This window comes from Eriocheir sinensis, chromosome 28, assembly GCF_024679095.1.
Source record: "Eriocheir sinensis breed Jianghai 21 chromosome 28, ASM2467909v1, whole genome shotgun sequence".
Taxonomy (NCBI): Eukaryota; Metazoa; Arthropoda; class Malacostraca; order Decapoda; family Varunidae; genus Eriocheir; species Eriocheir sinensis.
In genome coordinates, this window is record NC_066536.1 from 2,808,304 (window position 1) to 2,828,962 (window position 20,659).

Consider the following 20,659-nt stretch of genomic DNA (forward strand, 5'->3'; position numbering starts at 1 on the left):
GCAGCGACGGGCCAAATTTGTGCCATGATATAAATCCAAAAAAATAGATGATACATAATCTGATCATAAATGCTTTGATATATATTATGAAATGGTTTGTGCGAGGGGTGATTCTTTCTCATTTTTCTCACTTAGACCATTAAGAAACATGATCCCCGCTGCTACCGGGTTAAGCCTGAGGAAGACACAAACCTCAGCATAATGAGTGACAGTCAAGGACGTATGAACTTCGCCAAGGAGTAGTGCGTGTATATGTGCGCATGTGTGGCTGCAGGTTCATATGTATGTTTACGTACTGATGCACTTCTACTACCTTAATTTTAAGGCTCTGTAACTTTTCACCCTGAGGCACCATCACCACAAGCAATGACTTTCCCAGGTAAATAAATCCCATCACCAAAACAACAAACAAAATAAATACCGTTGAATTGGGGTCTGGGATGGCTGACTGCAAAATTAAAAAAAATAAATATTCAAAATTAATTACTATAGCATAAAGCAAAAAGAGAAAGAAAATCATAACTTACACCTTTGATTTCAACATGAGCAGAATGAGGATGACAAAGAAACACCAACTAGATAAAATATTGTGAGGGTTACATGATTATGCTAAAATACAATCAAAATACAGCTTTCAACCAACCATGCTGAAAATTACTTACTACTTGATAAAACTTACACTAACTTACAATTAACCCATATGAAAAAAAGCTACCAGAGCATATACTCACCCCTCCATACATGGCATTGTTGTGGGTCTGTGACGGGTTTACTTTTGAGAGAAGAAATCGGGCCTGTTAAAAGGAAAAACGTTAAGTCTGTGAGGTGAATTTTTCTTTTCATATGTGGCATTCATGCTATGTTGTTTCTCTACAGAGATATCTTAAACGCAGTCATAACTGAGCAAAGTTTTAAAAATTTGCTTTCCTACTTTTAAATGCAATCCCTTCCATTTAACCATCTGCTCCACATCATTGCAGAATTTTAACAAACTCTACTCATTTTCTCTTCTCAGCTCCCTCATCATGGGGTTCAAGTACCTACTTCTACAGCCTGAATTATCAATCATTCAAGTAAAAAACAGCAACAGTTTCTTTGGCATCTTGAACCCTGTAGCTTTGCCAACTCTCCCATGAAAACACATCTTGAAGCTTGAATTCCTTGTGCTTTTGTTCTATTGATGAACCCAAAGTTTCAGTAGGTAAATATATTTTCATTCTGCTTCAAAGTGTATTCATACTCCATAACTTTTATGTTTCATGACAGAACATGCACCTTTATTTCTTAACTAGCCCAAAATTTTACCACATTACACATAACTGCTACATAACAATTTGCTACCAATAAATCTTTATCTTAATTTTACAGCTCTGCTCATCTGTCTTGAGCACTCATGATGGTTGATCAATAAATCATGACAAACTAAAAAATGAATGCCAACATACCTGTGAGCCACCTTGTTCGGTCTCCACATAACGAGGAATTGGAAACCTGTTGGCAATGATGTCCTGTGCATCATCCACAGGAGCCTGCAGGAGGTCTTTGAAGGTGGCATACTCTTCTTGCTCTTGGTAGCCTTGCTTCTTCCATGCTGCCATAGTCTGGTATAAAGAAAAAAGTTAACATACATGCACCTTCCATACTTCCTTAAGTCAACAGTTCTTATGGAGGGTTTTTAGTAGTAATTTCTTTTACAACTAAGATGGAAAAATTAGTCAAATTTTTAGAGCAAAGCAAAGTACTTATAAAACTCAACTTAACCATTAACAAAATGTAATACCTAAATACTGAATAATAAGCATCACCATTATTAGAATATTGAGACCACTAATTGAAGAAATGGAAAGCTGAATAACCAAATGACAAACAAATATCTAATCCCATGAACATTACCCTAAAGTATCCTGATGAATTGGCATACAATATATTTATCATACATAGTCAAAGGCACTTTGTCTCATCAACTCCCCTCCTCTTACTCTGCCACAATGTTGCCTTTTTGTTCTATTGATATTTCCCAACTGCTCTTCTGAACTTGCTAACTGCATATCTACACACCTCCCGCTGCCAACAGCATATGACCACTGTAGCTCATTCCTATGCTTTCCAAATCCCTTATGCAAGACTTAACCAGTATTTTCATTCCATTCACTGGTAAACTCTGCAACAGCCTTTCTTTGATTGTATTTCTTCCAGCCTATGACTTGAACTATTTCAAGAGGAGTATCAAGACATCTTTCCATCCAAAACTGACCTCTCTTCTGGCCACTCCTGTTTGCATTTGTAGGAGCAGTGATTAGTGGCCTTTTCTGTTGCTTCTTTATTTATTGCCCTTGAGCATTTACTTTACAGCAAAAAAAAAAAATATATATATATATATATATATATATATATATATATATATATATATATATATATATATATATATATATATATATATATATATATATATATATATATATATATAAATTACTTGGCAAGGCAAAATTACTCACCTCTCCAAGGAAGATAAGCACCAAAAAGAATGTGTCCAACAGCAGTATGCGGTCTGGTTGGATGGAGGAGGTGTCCAGCATGACTGCCTCCAGGCCGTTAAAGGAGTAGCTGTAGAGCACTGGCTGGATCATGGTCAGGCACTCGCCCACGACCTCCCGGTTCAGCATGTATCTGGCCATAAAGCACAAGGATGAGGATATTGGTACAGCATGATCAAAATGGCTCTAGATTGAGGGTTCTTGTCATCCTGTAAATCACTGCTTGATATAATGCAAACAGTTGATAAATATGATTGAAAAGTGCACCATCCACACACTTGTGACCAGATACCTCCCCCTACAATGCCATTCCTGGGGGTCCCCTAAGCAAGGCTTCATACAAGCCTCATTCCCATACCTAGTCCAGTGAATCTAGATAAAAAAAAAACATAGCACCAGTGTCTAGCGGGCTGTCTACGTCAGAGCCGCCACTTAAGATTTGCCGGACTATAGTTTACTTGTGAATCGTAGCATCCCTCTAAAGAGCAGAGCAGGGGTGTATCAAGCGTGTATTACATCAGTGATGTTGTATGGCAGAAGGAAGGAGACCAGTTGGTAAACGTAGGAAAATGTGGAGAAGGTGTATACAGGAAGACTTGGCATTGATGGGACCGGATGAGCATCGGGCAGAAGACAGAGTAGAATGGAGGAGAGCCATAAAGCGTCCAACCGCTCAGGAAGAGTGAAATCGAACGTTAAAATGAAATGATGATAGCTGATGAATAATGCTACTTATAATATTTTATGTTGCTTTATGCATGTTACAGCATGTATACATCATCCTTTTCCTAGGAACAATCGAATCGTCCACAGAGAGACCATGAATGTTTGCATTGGCACCACAAAAATTCCTTAAGGTATGGGGGAAGTCTGTGAATGTGCAAATCCATAAATAGTGAACATTTGAATACATGTGTATTCAAATGTCATACAAATTATGTTATCACTAAGTCTTTTTTGAGGCACCTATTGGAAGTTATCCACAAGAGCCTATTGTAGATTTTTATATTTTACTGACCTATAGAATGAAGTTTCATCAGGAGAGTTGTTGAAAACCTGCAAGAACTGTGACCGGCGCAGATGAAACATGAACTGTGGGTACATGGTAAAGTTGTCCTGGAACCTGTAGCTGTTTGGATCATTGGGTGTAAACTCTCCAAACTTTTGACACTGAAAAAAAAAAGTATGAAGGTTAGACCAGATGGTTGTATGGCCAGGTTCAATGTTATAAGCAGCAGCAGCCATTATTAGCCAACTGTAGGACGAAGACCTTTATTAACACTTATCACTTCTCTCTGTCTGATGTTGATGCACTCAAACTTGCCACTGTAAAGGTTCTAATTTCTTTTCTCTACTTGGTTCTCAGACTGCCCTGACTTCTACAATGCCTGGGTTGCTATTTTGTCACTTTTGTTGTCATCTGTTACTCATTCTATGCATAATATGACCTGGCTAAGTCCACTTTTTTACTCTTACTTGTCATTCCAATATTTTCAACCCATGTCTGTTCCCCAATACATGCTGCTCCCCTCCCATCTCTCTGTGCATTTAGCTTAACTCTAGACCTTTCATGAGGTACCATGCTCCATTTCTGTAAACCTTCCAAACCACTTCATTGCTAGAAAATAACAAATATACTTTCACTCAGGCTGCCACAACTGTTATTGAAGTGAAGTGTTTGTGAGGTGTTTTCTAGGACAAGCTAGCAAACAATTAACTGTGAACTAACCAGACGGATGAGCATGCGGTCCACCCAGCGTAAAACATCTGTTCCATCCTGATCCGTTTCTGAACGATGGACTGCCAGGCGGGCCATCAAAACAGCAGCTGCTTCTTGATCAAACCCAAGGGCTATGGAGTGCTGCCCTGTCTGTGGATCTGCCCAGCTGTAAAGGCAAAGTAAAAAATATATTGACACACAAACTATACATACAGTAATCCCTCAATATAACGGACCCGCTTATAATGGATTTCGGATATAACGGACAAGGTCAGAGGGTCAGAAATCCACGGGGACTGACCGAGAATATTTTTTTAACCAACTGCGCCCGGTAAATACAATAGCATCTTCTACCCACCTGGCCCTCCTCCCTTTATCTGCTGTTCCATCCTTGGGTTCCTGTAGTCTATTTAGCCCTCCTGATGAAATATTTTCTTCCTTTTTTCCCATTTAAACGAAGAATGCATTTACACCCCAAGAAAGTGTTATGCATCAATCCAGGATGTAAACGTAATGGAAAATAGCCAAGTGTTTGTAAGTGTCAGTACTGACACAGCTTAAGGGGTCAAGGGGAGCGAAGCCACCCCCCCAAAAAGAATTAGCTCATGAAACTTATACTATACACGATGATTACACATCCGCAGGTTTGAAGGAACAGCTGTTATTTCTTGATAATAAATTTTGAAGTATTTGTCAAATTATTTGCAGAATACTAATACTTATCCCTTGTATTCGAATATGAATAAGAATAGTTTGATTTCTATCAATAATTACTTGAATACAAATGAGAATTCACACAAATATGGATTCGAATGTATTCAAATCCGAATACTCCATTCCTTTAGAGTTGGGTCTCCAGAATAATGTTCTCCTCATGTCAAGTGTGAAAGGCTTATCTTGTATTAGCCCTCCCAATTCTTGGACCTCAACAACATTCGGTAAAAATAAAAATGACATTGCATAATACAGCAGAGTAATTGCCAGAGCAGGATGGAGTACACTTACATTAGAGAGAAAGATGGAGAACATTAGGAAAAGCCTTTTTCCTGCAGTAAACTAGTAATGGCTGAAGATGATGGCAATGATCTTGAGTTTGGGAAAAATTTTACCAATTTTCTTTCAGTACAGAGAAAACTTAATATATTAAATATCCTTTGGGCAATTAATATTTTGACAGTCCCCATAACAATGGGATACAGCCAATATCTTACACACACTTGCAGCCACCATTTCAAGGCTGTATTCTTCTGTATGTTTGTTCACTATCATCACATGTCTTGTTCCCCATTCTCTCCCTCTGATAAATTCTCAACATCACTCTTGCTCTAACATTTCCTCTGTATGACCACAGGATAAAAAAAAATTACTCCTAAATTATATGATGGCTATATTCCACATCTTGCCTGCCCCATTTAATTTCTTTTGTACCACCCTACATAATACTTCCCACAAGTTCCAAGCAAATTTCATTACCACTAACCTCAACATTGACATTTCTTTGTATTGTCACACTTGTCTCAAATTCCCATGACTAAGCTTCATTTCATTTCATGAGTAAGGATGACAGATTACTTACTTTCTGGCAACAGTTGTGACTCTGATCCTGGTCTGTCCAGAAGGGTGCTGGTAGCGTGTGATGAACTGCACATGACCACGGCCTCCAGGCACATCAGTCCCTTGCTGGTTGGCAACTTCAAAGAAGATGGACATGGTAGTGTTGGTAGTGAGTCCACAGAGTTTCCACTTTGTTGTGTTCCCAATGCCAATCTCCATTTCAGCCACATTGGGACCTTTCTCATTGGCTGACACACATGGACCCAGAGCTCCGGCAACTGCAAAAGAAAAGATAATTCAGTTTATTCACACTAAATTACTACCAAATCAAATAAATGATTTAATGAGGAAATAATAACTACAAATATATAAACAAATCAACATATGACTAACTTTTTAATTCTCTGGAGGTTTTTACTTCCAATGTGGCATTGAATGCCATTTCTAGATTGCCCTTCTCATCTCTGGCGAAGACACGCTGGAATGTTGAGCGGAAGAGGGAGGAGTTGAAGGAGTCTCCAAGTATCATGTGACCACTGAAAAAGTAAGTTACTTAAAAACTGTCTTATTTTAACATGTAAAGTAATACTACTACTAATAATAATAAAACTAAAAATAATATAACATGTAAGGTAATACCACAACTACAACTAATAATAATAATAATAATAATAATAATAATAATAATAATAATAAGTTTCTATTCTTCCAGCACCCCTATTCTTCAGAATTCATTAGCACTTGACAAAACACTTGCCTATATGAAAGTATACTATAATTTGAAAATAGAAAGTTTGGAAAGTTTTGTTTTAGTCAGCGCAACATCTGTGGTCATATGCCGGAGAGAGAGACAGGAGGGGAAGGAATTATAGGAGAAGGGAACAGATCCCAGGAGACGGGACACAACCCCCAATTAATACCTGGTACTCATTCACTGCTGGGTGGACAGGGGCGTAGCATATCGGAAAAGCCACCCAAATTTTTCCACTCCGCCCGGGAATCGAACCCGGGCTCTCTCGGTTGTGAGCCGAGTGTGCTAACCACGGCACCACGAAGCCCCCTATAATTTGTAAATCTAAAACAAATTAATTGAAGTGACAAAACTATACAATCATCTATCAAAACACCTTTACATATACAGAATGAATTATCAAGGCTGCCATCGTATCATCATCACCATATCTTTGTACACAAGTTTCATTCGAAAGAGCACCTTTCAACCCACTCAATGTAACTTCAATACCTCCTACTAATTTCCAACTGGATATCAAATCATATTTCAAAGTCCACCAATGAAGCATACTATCCTCCCTTTAGCCAGGATAATATGAATGAAACAGATTAAAGTGGTTCACCTCAACTGTTACCCAGTCATACTAGCAAGAAATTTCTCAATTTATAAGAATGGGAGCAGTAAAGTGGCATTTGTTCCTAACACAAAAAACATTCAATTCTTTGACACAAGAAGCAAACAGACTTACCCAGTGAAGTTGGAACAATATTTCATTTCGTGGAGGCCCACCTGGTCCAGGGCACAAGCATACAGGTCCACAATGTGGCCATTCTCTGACACTCTCTTAGCCAAACCCTCATAGAATTTTATGGCTTTCTTCATGTACTGACAGTTATCCTGGAAAAAAAAGATATATGCTGCATCAGTAAAATGACAATGACAACTCAACAGATGAGAGATGGGAGGTGATTTACTACTCTTCCTAAATGGAAATATAAACTAAGACTCCTTAATTCGTCTGCTTAGGCTTACTTGAAGCTATGAGTAGCTTAGAAATGACTAAACATGGAATGAATATGAAAGGGGTAATAGAGCATGGGTGTGAATTAGAGTGCTCCTCACAATCCATGCCACTGCTAGTATTCTTGTTTGCACTCGAGAATCACTGTTACTGAGTAGTTTGGGTTAGAAAATAAACCCATTGTGACAGCAGGCATTCAGCCTTGATGCTCCTGCTGTTAACCGACCAGGGAGTGACCTACCAATTGCCACATGTCACCATGGCCTCTAATTTACTCAAATTTGGTGTCATGCACATTGGACACCACAGGCCATACTGACCCTGGACTGTAGCACTTCCTCTATATAGCAATTTTGACTTTCCTAAATATTTTCATATCAATAAGATCATTAATAAGGGTTTGAAAATCAAATAGCTGCATCTCTTTAGCCAGACTTTCATAGGGGGTTCCAAGAAGGTATACAGCTATGGTATAGGACAATAGGAATACTAAATAGCTCTAGATAAATAAGAAAAAACTCAATTTATTAGCCAATTTTCAGTGGAGCATCTCTATCTGCATATCTTCGATCTACCTAATATATAGCCCTACCATTTTAAAGAATTTACCATTTGTCCAAATAAGTCAGTAATAAGACAAGTCACTTACAATCTGGCACCAAAATCAAATCAATATGTTGAAGTCATTGCCCGCCTTGCCACCTGAGGATCTATAAGGAGGTGAGCTACCTTCTCCTTATAGACCCTCATAAGGCAAGGCAAGAAATGGTACCAATGCACTGGTTCAATTTTGGCATCAGGTAGTAAACATTTACCAGAATATTCAAAATAATATTTGTCTTTTTTCACTGCCCAAGTTTATATATTCTCCATAAAATTCTGTTTCCACACCACTTACTTCTACACCACCTCACTTACGGGAAGATTTAGGAGTAAATTTTTTAACAAAATAATAACACTGTGTTAATAGTTACTCAAAGTTGGTGTCGGTCATGTGTTAGAGATACTCTAAACCTAACCCAACTATAACCAAAAAAGTCATCATATTTGTGTACTCAGGCCACTGATATTGCAAAGCTGTACAGAGTTAGAGCAGAGAGCACAACAGAGTATAGTATATGGCTTAGGGAAGAGAGAATGGAGGAGGTGATTGAGTACAAATATTTGGGGACAGTTTCATGTAAGCATGAAAGTATGGAAGGTGAGGTGAGGGAAGAGCAGTGAAGGGCAGACAAGTAGTAGATGCATTGGAGAGTTGTGAGAGGAAGAAGTGTGGGCATGGGGGTAAAGAGGGGCATAAGGAACAATATTATCCTGCCACTCTGCATCAGAGACGTCGATGTGGAATGCAGTACAGAAATCAAGAATATGTGAAATGGAAATGAGTTATATAAGAGGTGCATGTGGTGTTTCAGGATTGGATGGAGAAAGCAATGAAAGCATGTATGAGAAGGTTTAGGAGGAAATACAGATGAAGGAAGATTGTTCCAGATTTTACCAGCGTGAGGATGAAAGAGTGAAGATTTTGGACAGTATAGGGATGAGCATGAGTGTTCAGAAGAGCAGTCAGCGTGGAAATATCGATAGTGAATGACAGTGAATGAAGGAAGTGGATTGTGGACAGTGGGTAGTGGACGGAATGGTCGAATGGGTGAAGCATGGTACACTGAGATGGTTCGGATACTTGATGAGAATGAATGAGAATTAGAATGATTAGAGTGTATGTGGAAGGATTGAGGGAGGGGGTGTCAGGGGAAGACCACCTGTGAAGTGGATCAATAGGGTGAGTGGGTATTGGAGCGAGAGAGTTGGAAGCAGCAGAATTGAGTGTAATGAGAGGGAGTGCCAGAACAGGGATAGATGGAGAAACTTCTGCCAGGGCCACCCTTTGGAAGAAGTTTTTGTAAGGGAACAGGGCATCAGAGATATAGAAAGATAAATAGTAAATTCATATTTGCTTCCTACATAATGAGCCTTTTTATCTAACAAAGTGAGCTCTTTCTTTCTTGATTTTTAACATAAGTTGCTGCCTGCCATGATCCAACTATAACCCTAATAGTAATATTAAGACTAACCTCTTTAACACATCAGGAATCAGTCACACTACTGCCTCAACACTAACCTTGTCAATGTCGTGGTGGGAGCGGATGGGTTTGCGGAGGTCATCATCCACCACCATCCCTGGCCCGTAAGAACATGCTCCACCAAGGAAAGTGAGGATGCGGGCACCAGTGTTGGGGTAGCAGGCCTGAAGGAAGGAAATGAAAGCAAGACATTGAAAAAGATGTTAGCACTCATTTGCCCCCCTTATTAATTAAGGTATACTTGTTCACAACCAGAGCATGGGAACAGTACAGTACAATATTACGGTACAGAAATATTTGTATAGTATGGTACAGTATGAAGGTATATATAATTTTTTGTCCCTTTTTTGTAACTGTCTCAGCTCCATCACCAGAAGTGAGTGGAGGCCAGTAGGGTAGCAACAGTGATTAACCCATCCAGTCTTGACCTGAACCCTGACTTCAGAGGCTTGGTCACTCGGGAGGGGACTCCATATGGTGTGTTATTCTATCATACTAGTATGATATAAAGACAATACACAAGTACAGTACGAGGTTACAGTACTATTTTTTTTATTTTTATGTAAACTAGAATAATCATATGGTATTGTATTGTATGCTCTGCTCAAGATGGAGGCCATGAACAATGGTCTTTTTACCATCTTTTTTTAACATCTGCTTGGAACAATTAAAGTCTTACTCAATTAGTGAAGCACACTCCTTTCTTGTGATAAGTTAAGAAAAATATATCACATGTATACTACTGAAAATCTATATCAGCTCAAAGAAAAACAAAAATACCACCAACCTCAAGCAAACCAATAGCAATGGAGAGTGCTGCCCCAGTGGCCCTTAGAGGACGCTTGCCAGTCATAACAGGCCAGGGATCACGACGCAGGTCAGCCAAGATGTCCTGTAGCATGATCTCGCATTCCTGTACAGGCTGCAGGAACCGGTTGTTCATCTGGCCAGGCTGAGGGGCTGGAGCAGCTTGGCCAGGCATCTGCTGTCAAAGTTATGTGTGGACTCAACAGAAAGACCCCATACTTCTGGCCTTTGTTTAGGGTACATAGTTTTGTAACCTTATATTCAATTGGTTGAAGAGTAGTCAAAGTTGCTGCAAGTTTGTAGGTATCTAGATAATCACTAAATATAAAGGCAAGAAAAACAGTTCGGTAAATCACAAGACAAAGCTGATGGCAGAACATGGAGAGAGCAGATAAGTGCAGTATAAATATAGTAAAAATAAGATTATGATAAGTTGCAAAGACTGAGATGACAAAGGTGGAGCTACAACAGACTCGATATTTAACATCAGCTAAGTATCAGAGGTATCAGAGGAACCAGGGTCCTCAAAGGTCCCTAGAACATTAATCATATTTGGTAAGTAATAGAGTGAAAGACACAGAAATTGTGGTGGTGACTGGTGGTGGTAGTGGTGGATGGTGGCTAGCAGTAGTAGATTGTAGTTGATAAAGGTGGTAGTTGTAGTAACAATCATAATGGTGGTAAAGTGGAGAGGAAGAGGAGAAAGAGGTGGAAGTAAGATCTTTGAAGGTTGCATTAACAAGTGGAATCAGAGCAGGTTGTCTCACCTGGGCTTGTGCTGTGGTTCTAAGGCCCACCCCAAGGTACTCCTGCACAGTCTTGGCTGTTTGGTCCTTTGCACCAGGGAATACGTACTGTTTCCTCATCACCTCCTTCGCCAACACATGCACCTGTTGTAACCAGTCAGGTGTGTTACTGTGGTACATCAACACCAACACAAGAACATGACCAAAAAAATGGACAAATTACCTAACTTACAAGTAACAGTGCTGATGACAAAATTTTCCACAAAAAAAGGACTGAATTAGCATGAGCTATTTATACAGCACTATTCTACTTGAGTAAAAGTTCATTAGGTATCTTATAAATTGTGAGTATGACATGAAGCTGACTAGAAAAGGAGAGCATAAAACATGCTGAAATGCTTCTCTTAATAACACCACAATAACAGTCAGAGGTTCCATCAGTTCCACAGAGAATGTTTTGAAAAGACAATGGTCTATGTGTCAATAAATACTTAACCCTTTCCATTCATGACACAGACGTCGGTATGGAAAGGGTCAAGAGGAAATGGAAGAGGATTAACCCTCTTCTAAAGCTCTCAATCCTCCTCTAAATTCCTCTTAAGAGGTTTAGAAGAGGACTAACCCTTTCCATATGGTGACGCCATCGGACGCCGACGTTAGCATTGCCAGAGGGAAGGGGTTAAGCAGTTCACCAGGTAATGTGTGGGAGTATACTTACATGAATATGCCTGCCAAAAGTTATTAGTCCCACAAGGGCGTTGGCAGGCATCAACGACAGAGACATTGTGATGGACTCTCGCAGGGCACCGAGCTCTTCTTCATCCACACAAGTATCCATTACGAAGAGGAAGATTGGGGGCAGATTTTGTTGCCTCTGTAAAGTAAGGAAAATAAAGATTACTTTATCCTCATTTTTTATGGAAAGCTAGACAACAATATTACTTAACTACTTCAGTTCAATGAAATTATTCCTAGACAACCAATGAGCTGCCACGTTCCTCTTTCCCCATACCAATAAGGGTTCAGGAGTGACTCAAGTCACTCGCCTGATGTATGCTTGTCAGTGGCCTGCATATAATTGTGTTTATTCTACATTTTCATCACTTGTTTCTCATTTATTTTATTTGACTGACTGGCCTCACTGCTGCATGAGTGTTTTTAGTGCACCTTAATTTAATTTGTGTCATGTGGAAAAGAAACACACTAAATGGAGGGTCTACTGTATCATTACTCTTCTAAACATAACTAAAATAACCATGCCATTTATTTATCCTAAGTACTGGAAACATGTAATAAAGAATGGCACAATAGTTATGTAAGACTGGGAATGTCTACTGAAGGCTGTCAATCATCTCTTACCATCAGTGTGTATTCAATAGTAGAGTAAGCAGAGAAGAGCTCTGCTGGCTGACTCTGCTCACTGATGGATGCATATGAGGTCGGGAAGGGGTTACGTTGGTAGCAGAAGCAGCACACCCATATCTTGGCCCGAAAATCAACCTGTGGAGAAGTACAATGTTTCACCTTGTGCAGAGGGGTTAAAACACATGATTATACACACAACATTCTATCAGGCTTCTGTTTTCACTGGTTGGCAACTTTGGGCCACAGTGGTGGGTAGACTAACTGAAAAGTTAGCTTCACTAACCACTAACTATTATCTTTTCTATATCTCCGATCAGTCTACTAGGGCACCACCACAGAAATCACCCTTGACACACTCCAGTGACGGGAAAAAATAATACATTAAATACGTACGACGTACGTACTTGACGCTCAATGGTATTAAAAAATAATACGTACGTCTTTACATATATTAATGAGTAATGACCTCCTAGATATAATAAGGACAAATACTTTTTAATTTGTGGATGACACAAAAATCTTCAATCTGATAAGCAATCAAGTAGATCAAATGAGATTACAGGAGGATTTAGATAAAATGAAAGAATGGAGTGAAAAATAGCTTCTTAAGTTTCATCCTGAGAAATGTAAATACCATATGCATATAGGAAGAGAAAATGGAGTCACAGAGAACTTATAATATTTACTGGACTCCATTGCATCAAAAAAGAACAAAGTTTACAAAAGGCATATAGGGCCAATTCAATGATGGCAATCCCCAGAACATTCCAATATTTTAACCCAGAAACATTCCTCCCTCTCTATCAATAAATGGTGAGGTTTCATTTTGATTTTTGCCAGCTCTGTATGGTGTCCTTACACAAGATATTATATAATTGAGAAAATAGAAGCAGTTCAATGGAGAGCAACTGAACAACTGTCAGGAATTGAGGAAATAGAAGCAGTTCAGGTTGAGATATTTAACATAACCAGAAACATTGAGAAAACTAGCTAGCTAGCTGGTCTCAAATGCAAATACAATGGGGTATGATTGAAATATATCAGATGCTAAATGGATATCATGACTTGGAGGTCTGTAACTTGGTACAACTGTGAAGGGATGCTGCAACATACACAGAACCAAGAGGACATAGAAATTACTCCCCGGGCTGGCCAGTATAACACAAAGAAAGGCATTCCTTACATTAAGATCTGTTGCAGTATGGAATAATTTAATGAGTAAATACCCAAGAACATACACTTTTTTTATCCCTGTAAAAACCCTTACTTGCTGGACATTCATTCCAACACCACCATTTACCTGACAAAGGGGGTTGAGGATGGCTCCGCACTGCATTTGTGTACACTTGAGAGGCTCGTAGCAGATGGGTGGAAGGTCGTCTCTTTTCTTGAGGGGTGTGTAGGTGGCTGCCACTGGGACAACCATGCGGGTTGCCTCAATGCGATTAGATGGCCACACATTCCAAGAGAAACGGACACCCTACAGGAGGAAAAAAGTGAAGAAGGATATTAGTGAAATAAAGGGTACCTTGCACAATGCACTGCAAGGCAAGTGGATTAGTAACCTGTGTGAGAAACATATTACAATAAACATTCGATTACCTTTAAGGTGTATATCTTTATGCCTTTAAGGAGTGTCTCTCTAGTGAAAGAGAACACATACCTCTTTATTTTCTTGTGCTTCAATGAACTCTTGGTAAGACCCCTGTTGCTGTTGCTGTTGCTGTTGCTGTTGCTGCTGCTGGCCACCATACTGGTCCTGCTGAAATTGCTGTCCATACTGCTGTTGTTGTTGTTGACCACCACCATACTGATCCTGTGTGTATTGCTGTCCAAACTGCTGTTGTTGTGGCTGCTGTTGTTGTGGCTGCTGCTGCTGTGGTTGGTAGCCATACTGCTGCTGCCCCCCAGCAGGTGGCTGGTACTGCTGCTGACCACCAGCCTGTGGTTGGTACTGCTGTCCAGCGCCTGGTTGCTGGAACTGCTGTCCCCCCCCTGCTTGTGGTTGGTATCCGTACATTCTAAGAGGACAAAAATACATAGATGATAATATGGCTCCCGCAAAGCATAGATGATAATATGCTCCCACAAAGCAAAAAGTACAGAGTGGCCAAAAGAGAGGTAAAGTTTGGATGGAGAGGTGTCTTGATACACTCTTCTTGAAAGAGGTCAAGTCATAGGCAGGAGGAAACACAGACAAAGAAAGGCTGTTCCAGAGTTTACCAGTGAAGGGGATGAAAGAATGAAGATGCTGGTTAACTCTTGCATAAGGGGTTTGGACAGTATAGGAATGAGCTTGAGTAGAAAATTGTGTGCAGCAGGGCCGCAGGAGGGGGAGAGGCATGCAGTTAGCAAGTTCAGAAGAGCAGTCAGCATGAAAATACCGATAGAAGATAGAAAGAGATGCAACATGGCGGCGGAATTTAAGAGGTAGAAGACTGTCAGTAAGAGGAGGGGAGCTGATGAGGCAAAGAGCCTTAGACTCCACTCTGTCCAAGAGAGCTGTGTGAGTGGAGCCCCCCCCACACGTGAGATGCATACTCCATACGAGGGCGGACAAGGCCTTTATATATGGAGAGCAACTGTGCGGGGGAGAGTAACTGGTGGAGGCGATACAGAACGCCCAACCTCGAGGAAGCTGATTTAGTAAGAGAGATGTGAAGTTTCCAGTTGAGATTTTGAGCTAAGGATAGACCGTGGATGTTTAGTGTAGAAGAAGGTGACAGCTGAGTGTTGTCAAAGAATAGGGGATAGGTGTTTGGAAGATTGTGTCGAGTTGATAGGTGGAGAAATTTAGTTTTTGAGGCATTGAAGGACACAAGGTTCCTTTTACCACAGTCGGAAATGATAGCAAGGTCTGAGGTTAAGCGTTCTGCAGCCTCCAGTCTGGAGTCTTGTAATGCCTGTTGAGAGGGTCTTCTGTTGAAGAAGCTGAATAATGCAGAGTGGAGTTGTCAGCGTATGAGTGGATAGGACAGTTTGTTATCAAAAGAAGATCGTTGATGAATAACAGGAAGAGAGTGGGTGATAGAACAGAGCCCTGTGGGACACCACTGTTGATAGGTTTAGGGGAAGAGCAGTGACCGTCTACCAGAGCAGAAATAGAACGGCCTGAAAGGAAACTGGAGATCAAGGAACAGAGAGAAGGATAGAGTCTGTAGGAGGGCAGTTTAGAAAGCAGAGTTGTGCCAGACTCTATCGAAAGCTTTCAATATGTTTAGCGCAACTGAGAAAGTTTCACCGAAATGGCTAAGAAAGGATGACCAAGAGTCAGTTAACCTGTGGGCTCCGGCTATAGGAAAGCCGAGAAGTGGCCGAGAAACGGCAACATTACATTGCATTTTGAGACTAAGAAAAGAGCATGGAACGTATATCAGAGTACTCCTCTCATAACCATAAAGCCGTTAAAAATATTTACTTATACTCAAATTCCATTCTTTTTGGGTGGTGTTTGTTACAAAATAAACACTCTCGTGACACATGGCATCTAGCCGAGTCGCATGTTGTCTACTTTATAGGCGATGATAACACCGCCACCTTTGCCGAGGTCTGTCAGGCGGTCTTTACGGAATACTATCATGCTAAAGGGGGGAGGGAAAATCTCACTACTGTCAACATCTGGGGTCAACCAAGTCTCTGTCCCTACTATTATGTCAGGATTGTGTATAGTACTTGGCTATTTTCATAGTTGTTCCAACTTCTACAATATTTCCTATGGTTTTGCAGGAAGTTTCAAAGTTAGTTGATTATATACATGACAATAGAAGAGCAGTTGGTTAATTACGAAATGAGATTGGAACATTAATAAAATCAGTCTTTAGCACCTTTCATATGTTTTTTTTTTTCAATTAGGCACTCTTTCCTCAGAAAATATTGCTTTTATCAACACTCCATTATTTTGATCCTTACCTATGATGCATTTCCCTGCCAAAAAGTTTGGCCAACATCGCCATATTGATAAAACTTGTAATGCAATATGGCAGCATGAGTCACATGAGCTAAAGAGATGCAGTGTGATGTGTTACATACTAAGTTAAAGATGGTAGGCATGGGAATGTATCAGCAACCCTAATTATTTTTAGTGAAGGCAGTTTCACATAATTTTTGTAATTCTTGGCCACCGTCAGTGACATCCTGTATCATTCAACTTCAAAACACTTATGCCCTCACAAGACCACAAGGAAGGTAGATTCTGCTGCCGCTGGAGTTGAGAAACCATCGCAACTGACACTGGCAATGGCGCAATGTGAAGTGTATTAAGTATTTATCGACTATAATTACTTAACCCCTTCACTCCAGCAACGCCGGCATCGGCGTCTGACCCAATCACCGTATGGAAAGGGTTAGTCCTCTTCTAAACCTCTTAAGAGGAAATGGAAGAGGATTAAGAGGAATTTAGAGGTTTAGAAGAGGATTAATCCTCTTGACCCTTTCCGTACTGTGACGCCGACATCTGCATCACGGATGGAAAGGGTTAAGTAAGCTAAACGAACCTAATATCACCTCCTTCGCCTTCCTTCAACACCCTTTCATTTTAACTTAACAAAACCAAACATTACCACAAGGGAGGGGGCTTTTACCCTCTCCAACCTCTCCATTTAGTCATTTCCACAGAAAATAATTATATATAAAGAATAGTAAGACAAGACATGTCAGAAAAAATAATGTTAATGTTCACAGTGTGAGGGATGTAAAACTAGGTCAATATTCTGACAGTTTAACCTAGCCTCAGGTGGGAGATGGGCTCTGACTCCAACCATGTCACTGCCATCATTCATCATCAACATCATTCTTTTGTTACATGTGATGAAAGGATAGTGGCAGGCTGTGTGACCTGCATATTTATCATGCCCAGGTGGATTACACATGCCTTTAATTCAACCCATGCATCCAGTTGTTCGTCCTGATTCTTGAAGGACTCACGCCAATGAACCTTACAAGCCTGAGTGACGGGGCCTGGGCTGGGCGGGGAGCGGGCCACCAGGCGGCCTTGAAGGGGCACCGTGCTGACGTGGGGTAGAAGATGGAAACAACTGAACACTTAACGGTCTGGTAACGGAGATGCCAGAAATTTCCTTAACGACCTAGAATCGAGTGAAAGGCGGTCGTGTGCACTAGGGAAAAGTCTGATTGGCCGAGCGGTGGATAAGGACTGGTATTACTAACGCCGATATCTCCACTCCTCAACCTGCTGCCCTTCTCTTGTTTATGGCTATTTTCGAAGCTGTTTTGATCTCCACAGTCTCTCCTATTGACTTCTGCGATGATTGAAGGTTAGCAGAATACATATATGACAGCAAAGTAGCAGTTGGTTCAGTAAGAGACGAGATATCAGCGTTAATAATAGCAATCTTGGCCGCAACCTGCTGCCTTTCTCTTGTCCACGGCTATTTTCGAAGCTGTTTTGATCTCCACAGTCTTTCCTATTGACTCTGCGATGGTTGAAGGTTATTAAAATACATATATGACAACAAAGTAGCAGTTGGTTCAGTAACAGACGAGATATCAGCATTAATAGCACCAATCTTGCCCCCCGCCTGGCCCGCCGTCACCTTCCTGTCACTTCACATTCTCCCTTCGGAAATAGATTTACGCTGACTTGCTCTCCCTAAAAACAGCACCATCTCTATTGATTGCCTAAAGCCGCGCCTCCTTATCTCAGCCTCGACGTGTTACCTGCAGGAGTATGGTGCTCGCTGGGTGGAGGGCGAGGGAAGGAGAGGGCGACACGCACCTCCTTCTAGCACGAGTTCCACGTAGACTCTGCTGACACCTCGACGGCAGTGTTGCTAAATGGCCCGACGAAAATATGCTACACGGGTCTGAAAAGCGCTATAAATGAACCAGAGAAATTTTCGTCCCCACCTCCCATAAACAAGGATTATGCTGGATCATACTAATGGTAATCAATTCAATATCAAAATAAGAAGCTTTTTTTTTGTAATCGAAATAAAATAAACTAGTGCCGTCCCTGCTTTTCCTACGTACATTTCTTCAATAATTTTAACGAAGATAAAATTCACTCGCAAAAATTTTGACACACTAATGAGCCTAAAAAGAATAAACTTATGCTTAACCAATATATGGTTATGGCCCCATAGCAAGTAGAAGAATATGCACAAAATGCGCTATGATTTGGTCTGACTTGGCAACATTGCTCGACCGTCAACACAGGGCATTCATTACTTTCCTTTACTCCCCTATGTCGCTCACTCTCATAATTTAAGCCTTCAAAAATATTCTAGTGATAATAAATAATTTATAGTATTTATAAACGAAATAAAAATGAGATGTGTGCGATAATTGGCCTCGCCGTATTATATAAAAAAAAAAAATATTCTCCGTTACGCAAGTATATATTTTATATGAAAAAATCTATACCTTCACTTTTTTTAAAATTCTGTATGAGATAACAATTAATATTTTGGGGATGTATTATTATTTTAACAATGAACGCTACGACTAGAAATGACCAAAGAAAACGGTGAAAGTAACGATTTAGGAGGAATGACTGAAGTATAGTTAAAACACTTATAGCACCGCCCCCAAGGAACACGCAGAAGTCATGATATAAAAAGAATAGTGATCATGAAAAAAATATTTATGTAGGTCATGAAAGACAGTGAAAAATACATTTCTTTATTCAGCATTACTTAACTGAGGACAAGGCTAATTGTTCATATGGTTAATATTGTAAGCTATGTCTCCGTGGAAGTCGCGTGAGAATATAATTTATTGCTACTCCTTTAATTATTATCTACTACATACACAGCAGGGGGCATACTTATCTCCGTATTACTAACGACACTTGGTCTACTTAATATTTATTTAGTGTTGTTGTTGTTGTTAAAGATTTACCCATAGTATCACTAGGGGAACATATATCTAAATACAAGTTTTTATGCCGCTGTCGTATGACGCAACTGTTCCCCCTCAACCCTGGCGGGCAGGTTTGGGGTTTGTTTGGTGTCCCCTCCGTGGGATTTTTGTTGCTTATTTCCCTTCGCTGCTCTCTGCTGCACCGTGGGTTCAGGTACTTTCTGCTGCTTCTGCTCCGTGGATTCGGAAGTTTCTTGCAGTTCCTTGTGCTCCTTCGCTTCAGATTCTCTCTCCTGCTTCTGCTGCACTTCGATGTGTAGCGGCCTGGCCTGGCCCTCCAGCTGCTGTGTCCCAGGCTTCTCTGTGACGGTGAGGCGGCCGTTGCTTAACCTAGCGGTGAGGGAGTCGTGACTGACGTGGCGAGGCAGGGAGGTGATGTATCGCATCATCCTGTGGGAGGAGTCGCTAGAGCCTCGCCCCTCCACCATCAACATGCCTCCCTCCGTCACGGCCCTCACCTCGTCACAGCCGCTCATGTCTGCACTGAACTGCCACGGAGACTCGCGACGGGCGTCGACAGCGTCTGTGGAGGAGGTGCTGCTGATGCTGTTCCTAGCTCCTGAGTTATCCAAAGCACCGCTGCTGCAGCCCTCACTACTAACGCTGGAGCCAGAGGTCTGCCGCTTCCTGCTGTTGGCGTGTTCATTTCTGTCGCTGCATGTGCAGGATGCCTGTTTCCTGCCGGGCAAGTTGTTGTCCGTGGTATTCTCCTTGCCCTTGGTCTTTGAAGATTCAGCAGGAGCGCCTCTGCCACACTGGCGGCCACTGCGAGGCGTGGCGTCGTCGTCACTGGCAAGACGGGGCAGGATCACGATGTGTCGGCGGGTGGGTCGTCGTGAGCGGTTCGCTGTACACGTGTAGGGGCACCAGCGTGGCCGGGGCCTCACCCATGCCCTGGGCCCTAACAGCAGATCTCTGTCTGCCCAAGGCTCCAGAAAGTCCATCATTTGGTCCTCCAGATCTCCTTCAATCCTGCTCTGCCACAAAGAATCGTCCAGGAGTCGAGGGAAGACGGGGTATGAGGCAAAGAACCCGTCACCAAACATTGCTGCTGCTGTTGCTGTGGCTACTGGAGTGAAGGTTGAACTATCAGGCAGACGATGAGACAGGATGCTGTCGCAGACTGATGCTGGTGCAACGCGGGGAGGTGCTGGACAGTCTCTGTCTCTATGAGAATGTCGCTGGCTGGCACTGCTGAGGCGGCTTGGAGATGTGT

General features: G+C 41.2%; 1 protein-coding gene across 3 annotated transcripts in view; it reads right to left on the reverse strand.

The window, feature by feature from the left end:
• The window catches only part of LOC127004361 (protein transport protein Sec23A-like), a 22,247-nt gene extending 3,883 nt beyond the window's left edge, over window positions 1-18,364 (reverse strand). Inside the window, exons 1-17 of one of the 3 annotated variants that reach the window (XM_050871978.1) lie at window positions 18,241-18,364; window positions 14,228-14,585; window positions 13,865-14,044; window positions 12,559-12,699; window positions 11,918-12,073; window positions 11,221-11,343; window positions 10,434-10,628; window positions 9,685-9,810; window positions 7,290-7,438; window positions 6,202-6,344; window positions 5,831-6,086; window positions 4,264-4,420; window positions 3,553-3,704; window positions 2,496-2,667; window positions 1,446-1,601; window positions 732-794; window positions 422-448 (exon numbers count right to left, since the gene is read on the reverse strand). In XM_050871978.1, coding sequence (XP_050727935.1) covers window positions 422-448; window positions 732-794; window positions 1,446-1,601; window positions 2,496-2,667; window positions 3,553-3,704; window positions 4,264-4,420; window positions 5,831-6,086; window positions 6,202-6,344; window positions 7,290-7,438; window positions 9,685-9,810; window positions 10,434-10,628; window positions 11,221-11,343; window positions 11,918-12,073; window positions 12,559-12,699; window positions 13,865-14,044; window positions 14,228-14,584 — 2,553 coding nt within the window. In that variant the 5' untranslated portion in view covers window position 14,585; window positions 18,241-18,364. Of the gene's footprint in view, window positions 1-421; window positions 449-731; window positions 795-1,445; window positions 1,602-2,495; window positions 2,668-3,552; window positions 3,705-4,263; window positions 4,421-5,830; window positions 6,087-6,201; window positions 6,345-7,289; window positions 7,439-9,684; window positions 9,811-10,433; window positions 10,632-11,220; window positions 11,344-11,917; window positions 12,074-12,558; window positions 12,700-13,864; window positions 14,045-14,227; window positions 14,586-18,240 lie in introns of all 3 variants that reach the window. The other 2 variants (XM_050871977.1, XM_050871979.1) reach the window with 2 other exon arrangements.
• Between the last annotated feature and the right edge of the window lie 2,295 nt (window positions 18,365-20,659).